The 13,864-nt window shown below is 44.7% G+C and overlaps 1 protein-coding gene across 5 annotated transcripts in view; it reads right to left on the reverse strand.

The window, feature by feature from the left end:
* Positions 1–13,285, reverse strand: part of RBL1 (RB transcriptional corepressor like 1) — a 31,243-nt gene extending 17,958 nt beyond the window's left edge. For 3 of the 5 annotated variants that reach the window (XR_010081212.1, XM_063404763.1, XM_063404765.1), the window contains exons 1-13: positions 13,110–13,285; positions 12,863–12,996; positions 11,758–11,958; positions 9,619–9,683; positions 9,400–9,528; positions 9,134–9,294; positions 8,358–8,407; positions 6,506–6,689; positions 4,912–5,078; positions 3,206–3,318; positions 2,575–2,678; positions 1,898–2,035; positions 145–309 (exon numbers count right to left, since the gene is read on the reverse strand). Coding sequence is in view for 4 of the 5 variants with exons in the window: in XM_063404763.1 (XP_063260833.1) it covers positions 145–309; positions 1,898–2,035; positions 2,575–2,678; positions 3,206–3,318; positions 4,912–5,078; positions 6,506–6,689; positions 8,358–8,407; positions 9,134–9,294; positions 9,400–9,528; positions 9,619–9,683; positions 11,758–11,958; positions 12,863–12,996; positions 13,110–13,241 (1,743 nt within the window). In the remaining variant the exon portion in view is untranslated. The other 2 variants (XM_063404764.1, XM_063404766.1) reach the window with 2 other exon arrangements.
* Between the last annotated feature and the right edge of the window lie 579 nt (positions 13,286–13,864).

Here is a 13,864-nt window from a genome sequence, read left to right on the forward strand (position 1 = left end):
TAACAAATTAATTTCCCTTCTTTGTGACCATCTGTTGATAGAAGATTTTGTGCAGTAATGGTGTCATTTGAACAGTTTTCTGTAGAAAACAGCAAGTGAGAAAAAGAACATGAATTTCCTGGTAAAAGAAATGAGAACACATACCTCTTCACAGGTTGGGACTTTGTTTTCTGAGGCCTCGAGTGCATTCCAGAGTGCCGAGTTCTGAGTCCAGGCCAGACTCTCCAGAATCTGTTCCTCAATGCTGTTGAGGTGCTTCACCATGTCTCTGGAAAGTCCTTCCTCAGACCGAATCAGCACTTCAATAACCTGACAGCAATGACACACACACAGAGCAATGTCACACTGCTCATGTTTAACACCATCAAACTGTTATTTATTTCAGGCTCCTGTTCTAAACGTCAACACAGTGCTTCAGCCTCCTCCTCACATCTTCATCTTCCCCAACCCTCTCCTGATTCCTTTTTTTAAACCCCTTTCCCAAAGTAACCTGGGACCTGGAAGAGGATAGCAGATACACCATCAGTGCAGAACAAGCGACTCCAGCAGTTTTTAGGGGCTTCTCTCACCACTGCTAACTGTGCACAAGTGAAAGCACTGGGCACATGCAGCACTTATCTGGGAGATGTGATCAGCTACACCTGCTCAGCAGGGTTGTGACAGCGCCAGCATTTCAGCTCTCCTTCCTCACAAACAAGCAGCCCATAACATGAGGAGCTGAAAACCACTGCTTTGAAGTTTCATTTAATAAGCACTCAGAACCCTTAACATGGACAAATGAGGGTTGAACAGAGCTGGCTGATCCTCTGCAATATCATACTCCAACACAAGATTCACCCTGTGTTATTCCTGTCAGAGGAGCATTCAGCCTGTTTTTCTAAAGCTCCAGAGATGGAAATGCCATAAAAGTTCCCTGGATATTGATATGTTGATATGGATATTGATAACAATTAATATGTTTAGTTATTCCTGCTACAGAAGCTACACCCAGAGAACAAAGTTACAGATATCACAAGTCTCTCTTGTCTGAGACCTTTGCAACGGCAATTTTTGTCCAAATAAGAGTGCTGCAAGAATATACACTGAATAGCTGAGAAAATTCAAACCAAACATAAGTCTGTTCCAGAAAGTTGGATATGCACCAGTTTTAATGGAAGCTACCAACAGCCACAGCAATGATTTGCTATAGCTCCAGTACTGCCCTACAGATGAGGAGTAAAGGAAAAAGGAAGGATAGAATATGAACCAACTTTCCCAAAGGCTTCCACTTTTTGGTTGCTGTCTAACAGCACTATTTAGTTTATTCAGAACTAATCCCAGTAAGCTGCAAGGCATCCAGCAAAAACTGGAGGCATATGGATAGGTGATAAAAGGATCGAAGTACTCAAAAATCAAGTTACACTGGAAGTGGGGAAAATGCAGTTAAATAAAGAGCAAAACCAGAGAACTCCCTGGAAACGTTATTCTGTGTTCTGCTACATAAAGGAAAAACCCCCAAACTTAGCAAAGCAGGCCTGTGATAAGTAGAAGCGGCCAAAGGTAACATTTCAGATCTGTATCTGCTATTTCAGAACTACATGGCAGTCAACAGATATAAATGTCAACAAAATATATGCTTGAAGGCTTTAGTCTAGCAAACGTTAATCAGCAGTATGTTACAGATCAGTACCATTCACAAAATGGGTTCTTTTCTTTATATTTCAGCTTCAGCTTTGGCATTACACCTTCCAAGTAATACATTTCAGGACAGCCAGCATTAAGAACAGGCCTAATGCACAGTTAGTATCGGTCCTTGTCTTACCTGATTCCCTAGGGAGGAAGAGCATCATCCTCTATGACTCTATCAGTAATGTGCCATTTTTAATACAGATCCTGTAGTAAGCCAATGTTTATTTACCTTATAGAAATAGAATGGCCTGAGGTCAAGAACTTCAATGATCCAGGGGAAGGTGCGAGGGGAGCTGTAAGCGAAGAGCACAATCTCCAAGCAGCATGCCAGGAGGGAGCGGTGAAAGAGATCCTGTTCCAGGAGAGCCTGGAGAGACCACAGAAAATGCCACTGGCCTCAGATTTGGAAAACAGAAGTTGGAATTTTGTGGCACTAACACTACACAGCTTATTATTGGAAAGAAGCTGGCTTCTTCTCCTGTCCACAGCCTCCTTTTGACAGCAAAGTTGAGGACACCAGAAGCAGAGCAACAACACCAAAATTATTACATTTTGCATGCTATGGACAAATGAACTGGTCTCCTTGCTATGCATCATGAAGCGGAGCCAATGCAGCTAACATGAAATATTGATACTGTTCATTGGATAAAGAAGAGAATAAAAGTTATGGTCCATAAAGTTGTGATTCTAGAAGGCAACACAAATTCAGATGTTTAGTTATGACAGTTATACTGGTTTAAACAGTAGAAGAAAAATGCATTTTAGCAGCTCCCATGTATTTCCCATTTCTAGTATTAACAATATACAAAGAGTGCTTTACAGTGCTTTGTTCTGGAACTGCCTGAAGATAAACTCCAAGAAACAGTTATAAAAAGTGTTCACATCTTTCACTGGTTCTTTACTTACAGTCAGATCCTTCCCATGCAGTCTCCGTGTTTCTTGCACCATTATAGTCTCCAAGATTTTATAGTACAAGATCTCTGCCAGTTTTAATCTGTTTACAGCAAAATCTGAAATTTAAAATCAACAGAGATGAAGTCCAATGCCACTGGCACAAACAGGGTTAAGACTAAACAGACCAGCACCTGTCCTCATCCAAAACAATAGTTCATGTGTGTATGTACAGACTTTGCAAACAAAAAATGTTCAGAAATGCACTAGTCCCAAGTACAGCATGAAATTCCATAAATACTTTAAAGGATTATTTATTGTAGTATTTCTTGTGATGTAATTTTGCAATAATAATTTTCCTATTTGCTTTCAGTTTCCTTTACATTTTAAAGCTAACAAGAATCCAAGTTTACATTTGTTAAGAGTTGCTTTTCCACGACTTCTTGGTTATCCCAGTTTGAACTCCAGCCTTGGGTTTACTCTACCATAAATTTTTAGTGTACTGTTTGACAGCAGTGGTTTTCTGCTTGGGTGTATCCTGAGATAAAACCAGCTCCACTATATTAAATACAGAAAACAGGATTGGCATGCATTCTGTCTGCCCTGGTTTAGTATTTGGAAACATCCCATGCCTTTCCCTCCATACCTATGTGAGATCCTGGCTGCTCATCCGTTGACTGGGTGTAGCTGCAACAGAAGATCTCACCAATTTCCTTCACTCTGCTCGTGATGCTTTCCAAGGGGCTGCGGGCACAAGACCTGAAGCCGAAGGCAAAGAAAAGCCTTGTTTGTATAAATTAATGTCCAGTTTAAAAAAACAAATATCAAGAAACAACAATACAACCAAAATAAAATAAGCCAGTTATACTGAGCATTCCTCATCAGCAAGAACCTGTATTACACAGACAGAGGAAAACATAAAACATATACAAGTACTGTGTCCTCTCTTCCTAACAGGGCCAGGGAGGATATGCAGATCCTTGGAACAAACCCAGGAGAAAGCAAGAACTACAGCAGCACAGTGAGGAGAAAGATGAACCTGCCAGGAGTTAGGAGCAAGGATGCTGCAGCAGGCAACCAACCAACCAAAGGCATCCATGACACCACACAGGCCAGGCTCTGTTTGAGGGAGCACAGAAAAACTTAGAGGGAAGAGGCAGCAGCATAGATTACACAGTCCAAACTACAGTTCCTCCACTTCTTCCAGGGACACAGTATATATACCCCAGTGCTTGCTGAACTCGTATCCAAGATGAGCAAAGTATTCATCACAGCTCTTGCTAAAGGTTTACTCAATTCTTATCCCCATTTTAATATTTACCTCTCTGTTTACAACGTGGTTTATTATTTGGAACAAATACATGTTTTATTAGAGATTACAGACACATTAATGTCTTAATTATATAGTATAAATAGTATCAGTCCTTATAAAAACAATCGAAGAAGCATTCAAAATAAATCATCCCACAGAGCACAGTTGTAAACTGCTTTAAGAACTAGTACTAGCAAAAGTTTCAAATACACATGACTCCAAAGATGAGAATGGCAAGTAATATTTTTAACCTGTTTATGATGGTTACTTTAAAAACACACTGCTTTTGCACTTCAAAGTTTAAGTTCTAATACTAAATGTCCATTCTGATTTATAAAAATACACCTGAGAGACCTTACACCATAATACAGCAGGACCTTAACTTGGAAAGATAGTAGGCAAACACCTAGCATCTTTACAGGTATTTACTATTCAATTACTGGTTTTTATGAGCTATGCTCAGGGAAGAAGGCAGGAATCTGAAGCGTGCTCAGGGAACAGTCACCTGAACATCCCGAGTGGGAAACACAGCTGCTGCTATTCCAGGTCAGCACTGACAGTGACCAGTTTCACTGCAAGGCTCATCCTTGTGCCATGGGATTAGACCAACACACCCTGAAGTAGTGTGAAGGAAAAATGGGCAGCCTGTAGGCTGCTTTTAGTTTTATCTTCCCAGCTGAGGGCAAAGACTGCAGATTCCTCACCCAAACATTTCCGCCCTCCGTCAAAACCTCCACCAACATGGTTATTACCACATCCTTCAATGGAGAAGTACTTGTTTAAAATGTAGACAAACAAAAAAGGCATTTGGCTTTCAAGCAGACAAATAAACATCAGCAAAAGCTGAAGCTCCATTAACACAATGGTGGTGACAAGTCAGATGCAGGGGGGGCTGTATTCAGCCACCCTTCTCCAGATGAGATCTAGGAAACAGAAGATCCTGCAACAAGAAATAATACAGAAACACAGACCAAAGGAAAAAAAAAAGCCAAAAGATGAGTTTCTGTGTCAATGAGAGCAGCTGAAGTGGACACACTCACTCAAAAATAGCTGTAAGTTGTTCACTTGGTGCATTTTTCAACCCCGCCACCATGCTTTGCAAACGGCTCACGCTCTGTGTGGCCGAAGCCACAGGAGTGATGGTAGCTTCCTTTTCTCGCAGGTATCTTCTGCCAGTCAGTGGAGTTGAAGGTGCAAATGATCTTTTCTGTCAGACAGAGAAAAATAATAAATAGAAATCAGCCAACAAAACTGTTTCAATTATCTTCCAAATGAGCATCTCCTGCAAAATTCCTTCAAAGATTAAAATGACACCACTATTTCAACCACGTGAAGGCTTCATCAAACCTGTGAGCTCAGAAGTGACTAAAAATGACCCATTTTCTCAGGACTCCATAAATATAACAAATCTTCGAGCAGCCAAAAATTAAAGAGATTTTACAACTAAAACATGGTAAAACAAGACCTAAAATCTTAAAATCTGAAAATTTTTAGCCTCATTCGAATACTGAAAATACAGGGTGAGGAAGAGGAAGCACACGCTTCCATTCTCAGTCTCTGACTGTATTAGCTGTGACACAAGGAGTAGGGGGCAGAGCTGACCAGGAGAGGTTCACAGGAGAACATTCCTTGGGGAATCGACCTCCCTTCATCCAAAGGATGAAGTGGCACTGAGCGGATGGAGCTGCATGGACTGCACTTACCTGTTTGTATCCTGCTCTCTGGAAGTGATACAATAAAGTTTTTGGATTTAATTATCTGAACTGACAACATTCTGAAGATATGAGGCAAATAATGAGAAAAGGTTAAGCCTGCAGTCATTATGTATAAACAGTAACATCATTATACTAGAGAAACTGAAGCCCAGATTTAATAAAACTCATTCCAAACTCCTGTCTTTAATTTGCATGAATATGAAATACACTTATATTTAGGAGAAAAAGCTAAAACATATGATTCATTTACACTAGCACCAGCATCTTAGAATAAGAATTCTTATTTTTTAATTGACATGTAAATCAAACAGCACATGGCTTTCACACAGCCAGTACTATTTTTTACCTTATCCAAGATTCCCCTTATCCAAAAAGTGATCAAGCAACTGTTTTCCTGCATGTCAGCTTCATTAAATACATTTTATATTTTTAGACATACTGACACATTAACTCTGTTTATAGGCTACTTTTTGTAATGAAGAGAGGCTTTATTGAAGTTTATGCATGAATCTTATTTTCCATAGAAGAGTAGGGAAGTTGACTTTTCCTTTCTAAGACAGGAAACAGTGGGAAAATAAATTAATTCTGTGTTGTGGTATGATTATGGGGTATAAATGAAGCTTGATCAAAACTGAGACCTACATCTTTGGGTATTAATTACTTACCGATTTTTCTTGATCAAAAGTAGACTATACACATGAAAGCACTCTCATTCTGTTTAAGGAATAGTTATTTGAAAAATTCCACAGGAAAGAAAATATCACCTTTTCTCCTTAGCAAGACAGCACTGAAGACTGTGTTCACCATCTTCCTCGCAGGAAGAAGAAATTTCAAGTCATCTCAAGGATTCAAAGAGTGTATAAGGATAGGAAAACTTGAAGGAGAACTTCAGGTGAGCTCGCCATGTTAAATGAATCACCTTTTCAAAATGTTGCTGCAGATGACATTCCATGTGAGCTCTTGCTGCCGTTTTCTCTCCTGGCACATCTGCAGGGAATTTTCGAGTGCCAATTTCTTCTTCAGCTTCAGCTCCCAGGAAAACTCTCTCATCAAAGTCACCCACAGTCAGAACATACTCTTCATATTCTTTATTCAGTGTTTTGCTGAAAGAGAAGCCCAGGTTCCATACCAAAGGTTTAACTGCTGAAGACACAAAGGTGCCTCAGAGAGCACAGGTACAACCCCAAACCAACAGAGGGTCAGAGTTTCATGCTCTGGACAGCAGTGCTACTCCCACCTCCCTGAGCAACCTGCCCCCAGTCATCCCTGCCTGCCCTTGGACCCAAACCCTCTCCAGGATCACTGCTGGAATCATTCTTCCACCAGCATTTGGAGCTCAGTAAGAAGAGGGAAAACCCAATTTTGCTTTCACACCAGTTGTGAATAAACCAGTCTGGAAGTGCTCAGCTGGGCAGAGGTTAAATCTGTGCAAACACAGAGCAACCAAGGAGAACTGCACCCTACTCACTCTGCTGGATTTCTGGGTTTGCCAGTCTGTAACCCATTATTTTCCTAATGGTGCAGAAGAGGGGAAAGTGAGGAGTTACCTGCCTGGGTTTTATTTCCAAAAACACCACTGACATGTGAGACCAAACAAATCCTTCATTTTCTTTATTCCAGCAAGCTCAACTGGAAAAAAGGAATGTTTAATCCCACCAAGGTTGCAAAGCTTTAAACATATCCTTGGGAAGTAGAATGGAACTTCTGGATGAAAATCAGAAATGGCTCGCATCAATAATCCTGCCTGCAGCTGTGCCAGGAATGCAGTCCCAGCATATATAATAATGGAATTTAACAATGTATTACTGACACAAGCAACTCTGTGATCCCACAGGAAATCTGACTGTATCACAGTTTCAGCTGCCCCATGTCTTTTAGGAAAAAGTAAAGGTCTGTGGAAAGTAGGACAAAAAACCCCAGAGATGCTTACAAGCATCTCTGAGATGTCAGACTACTTGCAAAAGAACAGGGAATACTGTATCATTCTATCTAACAGTGTTCCTGAAGGAATACTATTAATTTTAAAGCAGAAATACTACGAGAAATTCAATGTCCAATGATCAAAGAAATGAGTTTATATCTACATTGAGGTGTTATCTGCATTGTTAAAACAATTGAGTCTTTCAAAAAAATTCCCGAAGCAAACCAACAAGTTAAAAGTTCACAAACAAAAGGCAAAAAAAATTTAATAGGTATTTTTGAAATATACGAAAAAAAGGCCAATTGACAAGGATTTTTTATAGTTTGCATTTACAGTAGCTTTCAGAGGTGAATTCCAAATTTCTGAAACAACTACACTTGCCTCTCACAGAAATTGTTCACCTTTTTTTGTGGTTTTGAAATTGTTGCTTCCTTTTCTTTTGAGTCTATCTGCTGCATCCACAGATTTATACACTCAATTAGAGACAGAGAAATCAATTTAGAGATTTCCCTGCTTGGGCATAATACATGTATAAAAACACATCTGTGATCTTCAGAGACAAGGTTATGATTTGCATTACATTATTCAAAGGTTACAGTTGCCAGAAAATCAGAGCAAACACCACAAAACTTGACATTGAGAACGACTCTCTGCAGCTTGAACCCCTGATATTGGCCACACCTCAAATCCAGAAAGTGTTTCAGCTAGAGAGCAGCTTTGATGGTCAAATAATCAAAATCCATTTGATATGGCAAAACAAAGGAACAGGAAAACAGAGATTTAGTACACAAAGGCCTGTGCTTCAGACATGAACCAAGCCCTACAATTAAGCACAAAATCTGTATCTTACCTATTTTCTGTAAAGTTGCAAAGATCCAACAGACAATCTCCTTTTAAGATCTACGAATAAAAAAGCAGAAATATTTTTGATAATAAAATCAAAACTGTTTCAAGCGTGCGGGCATGATGGTTTTAGTTAAAAAAGAAAGGAGATTTAGGCACCTAACTAGTCTCTTTTTTTTGTCTAGACTAAAGGGCTACAGTGCCATTACCAAGACAGAGTACAAAGTCCAACTGGATCCAAGCTCCAGACAAATTCACTGCTCAGAGGCAGCCCTGAAATGTGACATCTGTTCACTGCTGGGTTAGGAACTGGCTCAATGAGCAACTGCAAAGAAGCTTCACAGAGCTTGGAAAACATTTCCAGGATCAGAACTAGACAGGACAATTTGTACATCTGCAACCTCAACCTCTCCTTCTAAAGCATTTTGCTCAACTTCAAGACAAGCAGCAGGACCCACACTCCCACAACAGACATCCTATACAATTATTTCACAAGGAGATCACTTTTTTTTTGCCTGAAGAAAACACCATCCTCCATGATTCAGTTTCACACTGCCAAGAAAGGGAAGAAAAGCTTTTTCACTGACATAAAAAGCTGAAACAGAGGAGACCTTACAGCACATAGCATTACAAGTGTGAGGGAATCCTACTCGTGCTAAAATACAAAGAAAACCCGAGCCAGCCTGAGCTCGTTTGCTCATTTCCTTTGCTCTCCCCTGTGGAACCTGCAGGACTTAAATGGTCTTGAGACCACCACATGCTCATAGAACTCGTGAGATGTACCTTCCTATCAAACAGCTTTGCAATGTATGGTTTGAAGTAGTGCTCCTTTATGCCTTTCGCTTCCACAAGGAGCCCGTCGTGCAGCTCGCAGAGCACGGCAATGATGCAGGGAGGATCCTCAGAGGCTTTGATCTCTAGAGTGTGGAATTCCACTGGTAAGCCTGGGAACCAGGAGGAGAAGGGAAGACAACCAACTTTCAACTTCATTTCAAATGAGCCAAGAGAACAATGCACAGTTGATTGTAAATAATCTGTCCCCACCATACCTTTAAATGATGGATTTAGCAAATCTCTTCTGTTTGGACAAAGAAGGGCATTGGCAAAAATCAGGTCCAAGCAGCACAGAAGCAAATGATAGGAATTTACTAAATCATCTCCAATCATACGGAAATTACCTTTAAGAGACAGCACATCACGTCAAGCAACACAACAGAAGTTCATAGCGGCGAATGCGTACAAACCATGCAGGAAATCAAGCAGCCTACCCTTAGTGTACACAAAGAGAGTCCAGCAGAAGTTGAAGAGATCTTTGACGCTGCACGGCACCCGCCTGTCACCGAGAAAAATGGGGGGAGAATTTACTCTTCAGTTACAGGAAGCCAAACCTTGTTCTATAGTACAAATTTCATTCCATTTCCCTTCTCAAAACAACAGCTGGAGCTGCTGTCTTAATTCCACATTAAGGCACAGTCTAAGATACATGTCCTGAGTTCAGCTCTCACTGCCTGACAGACAGTGCCCAACCTGGCTCCACAGAGTGTCCTGCACACATCCACAAGTTCCTGACCCTGTTCCCAAGCCAAAGGCTGCCTCTGGCCTCTGACCTTGCCATGCTATTCTGCTGGTGTCACACCTCCCACAGAACCCTCCTGCAGCCACAAGTGGGGAGGTGACAAAGGTTATATAAATTCCAGTCATGGCTTTTCTGAAATCTTTTACTAAAGCATCAGCCATGCCTTCAGAACACGCTTGTACTACAGCTCAGCCGCTGACTCCTGTTGGGAGAACTATCCAAGCCCATGGAGCTGGAAGACCAAGGAAGACATGACTCAGCCCACAGAGCAGCCAAAGCTGCAGTGGCACCAACCAATACTGCTCTGAGAAAGGAACACAAACAGCACCCAACAAAGCACCTTCCTCTGCACTCTTGCCTGTGGATGTGGAGCTACACTGGACCATTGTATCAGAACAATTATCCCCCGTCTTGGGTTGAAAAAATATAACCAGAAATGTGTTTTCTATTTTCATCTGTTGAAACCGGTTGGGAGATATTGTTCTTTATCTCTTGTAACTCTAGGGGGGGAAGAGGGCGGATGCCTTCTGTTAATGGGACACCTGATAACACCAGATAAGGCAGTGCCTTCTTATCTCTTCCTCCACCCATTCTCCTCCGAGGGTATCACTTGTGAATGGGCCATGTAAGGCCTCTCACATGACTGATAACATCACCTCATTCCATTGGGAGATGCTCCACCCAGCGGGAGGAGCCAAAGCCTTTCCACCGGCATAAAACCAGCAATCCTAAACACCAAGATAGCCTGTTTCCACTGGATTCCCAGAGGATGACTGGCCCATCTTGCCAGCATTGGACCCTTTTTTTCTACAGGATCACCTCTATTTCACAGAACAACATCTGTTACTCCAGGAGGATTTATTTGGACTGCTTCCAACACCCTGACAACAGGGTGTCAGGTTGTATCTCTGACTCTGTCAGAGTTTTCTAGGAGTTTTGTTTGTTTGCTTGTTTGGTTTTTTTGTACTGCTGCATTTGTATTTTTTAATATTCCTAATAAAGAACTGTTATTCCTATTCCCATATTTTTGCCTGAAAGCCCCTAATTGCAAAATTATAATAATTTGGAGGGAGGGTTTTTTTTACATTCTCCATTCCAAGGGAAACTCCAGTTTTCCCTGACAGATACCTGTCTTGCCAAACCAAGACACCCCCTCACATGCAGAGAACCCACGTGAACTGACAAAAACACCTTGCAGATCCACAGCTTGGCTCCCTCATTCCCAAGGTTACACTCTCACTACAAAGCTGTCACAGGTGCATATTCTTGCAGGGAGTATGGACAAGCTCTGTTCAATAATGCAGACATTCCGTGTGTGTGTGTGGAAGATGACACCACACATTCCCAAATTCGTCATAAAAACGAGCACATCAGTTGTAACTTCCTCCCATGTGCTTTTTCCACTCATCTGGCACCCACGGCAAACACCCGACAGCGTGGAGGTCAGGGGGATGGGACAACCCCTGAACAGAGGGATCACGGTGTGACACCAACCCACTGCTAGCACTGCACCAAGACAAAACACTCCTGTGCTATTTCAGCTATTTCTGCTAAACTTTTAATGTGTTGATCTCACTGTACCTTGGAGCTAACTCGCCTCATGGTAGCTCTCCCCACCACGCCCTGACATCCTCACTGTGGGACAGCTCCTCTGTCACAGCTGGATGTGAAGCCCAGCTGACCTGAGCAGCACCCACCGGGGCCAGGGGTGGCCCTGCACTGGCTGCATTTCAGAGTCACAGAGAGCCCATCACTTTGGAAATTAATTTTCATAAACTTATATTGGTTATAACTCTTTCCAAGAAAAAGTCACATCAAATCTAAAAAATACCTCTGTTTCCTGCTTCGATGCGGTTTGGAAGTTTCTTCATAAGGGTTTTGAAATATATCAAAAAATATTGGTTCAAACTTTTTGAAAATCACGGTTGATACTTCAAAATTTCTCTCCAGCCTCTCAACTCGTTCTCGGAATTCCTGGGGCAGGTTTGACATGTCCATCCACTTCTTCATTTTGCTAAAAAACTGAATTAAGCTTAAAAGAAAAAAGAAAAGTCTGCTTTGAGCTTTAACTAACTTCCATTCTAAAATTTTAAAATGCCAAAATGCAACATATTTACTCCTTTATTGACTGACATGATTACTGCATAGGTTTACAATTTATTTTGATATGACTCTCAAACTGTATATGTTATCAGCTTTTTGCCTTTAATCACTCTGGGGTTTCTCCTTGACCCTTCTTAAGGCATGCAAACATTAATTTGATGTGGACGCTGCCAGCATGGCTGTGTTGAGCAGGGCAATGGTGGACAGCAAAGTGCAGGTGCTGCTCTGCATGTGTTAAGGCAGAGGCAGGGCAGGCAACAAAACAAGCCAAGAGTCGATGCCTGTCAAAGTCCCCTGAACAAAAACCTGTCAGCTGGGGATGTCAATAACTGACAGCTCCTCCAGCAGCTCAGCGGGGAGCGGGTCTTCAAAGTGAGCAACATTCTGGATTCCGTGTTTCCAGGTCAGAGCCACAGCGACAGGGGAGCAGGCAAGTTCTGTGATCACCAGTGCTGCGTTCCCAGAAAAACCAGCAGCCACCAGCACTCCGTCGGGATTGGGAATCCTCAGTCAGACACACGTCGTACTGGGATGGCACGCGCCGAGGTTTTTTTGGTCAAATTAACTACAGAGCGAAACAACCGGCGTGTGTAGAACAGCTGCTGGTCCGACTTAGGCGGTTTCCCAAAGGTATGAAGTTGGAAATTATGTATTTGCATCTAATTTCTATCTGTAACAACAGCGAATTTACTGTTTTTACTCCACCGCGCCTGGCAGCGCTGGGAGCGAAGGAGCGGCACCCGGATTCGCGGCTGGGGCAGGGCAGGGCAGGGCAGTCCCGGCGCTGAGCGCTCGGCCCCGGCAGAGGCCGGCCCGGCGGGCGGGGCGCTCACCTGAGGCGTGCAGAGCGCAGGATGCGGGTCAGGGAGACGCCGTTCCCCTCCATCGGGCTGCTCCCCACGGTGGGCACGCGGCTCCGGCGGCAGGCGACGTACAGCGCGCAGACCAGCCAGTGCAGCGCCTCGCCCTGCGGGCACGGGCGCCGCGGTCACCGGGGAGCGTCCGCCCCGCGGGCTCGGCAGGGCGGGACCGCACCCCCGCCTCCGCCCGCGCCCGCCCCGCCCGCCCGGCCCCGCTCACCTCCAGGCTGTAGGTGCCCCGCAGAGCCGTGAAGTCGCGCAGCGCCTCGGCCGCGCTCGCCGCGTCCAGGTTGAGCTCCCGGCAGAGCCGCTCCACGGCGGCGCCGGGATCGGCGGCCCCGGGGAGGGCCATGGCGGCCGAGAGCGCGCGCCAAAACCGCCGGAAGGGCGGGGCCGCTTCCGCCGCGGGAGGGGGCGGGGCGGGGGTAGGGACGGGATTGCTCGCGGGGGGCGGCGGGCGCGGCCGCCCGGGGCCAGCCGGGGCCAGCCGGGGTCACCCGGCGGCAGGCAGGCGCTCGGTGCTGGCGGCTGGTCGGGGCCCATGTCGGCGCACGGCTCCGGGAGGCCGCGGCAGGAACGGCTTTTCCTCGGCCGCCGTCCCGCAGCGCCCTGGGACACGCGTGGGTGCGGCATCTTCTCGGCGGCCTCCCGGCCCTGCGCACGCCCCCCTGCGGGGCCGGAGAGCCGCCCCCGCTCCCGGGCCGCGGCCGCGTTCCCCGTCACTCGCGGCACGGCCCCGCCTCGATCCCGGTCGAGGCGGGTGGCGCGGAGCGTGTCCGGGTGCCGGTTCCACTGGAGCGCTGCGTGGGCAGGGGAGCGGCTCCCGCTCCTCTGGAAGGGGCTCTGGGCACGCAGCATCCGCAGCGCTGTTTCGGGGATAGGGAACAGGGCTCTGAACCCGCCTGTCACTGAACCACCTCTCTTCTGGTGGGAGGGCGTGGGGCGGAGGACGCGCGGAGCACGCCCGGGGCGGCC

The sequence above is a fragment of the Prinia subflava genome, chromosome 8 (assembly GCF_021018805.1).
Source record: "Prinia subflava isolate CZ2003 ecotype Zambia chromosome 8, Cam_Psub_1.2, whole genome shotgun sequence".
NCBI lineage: Eukaryota > Metazoa > Chordata > Aves > Passeriformes > Cisticolidae > Prinia > Prinia subflava.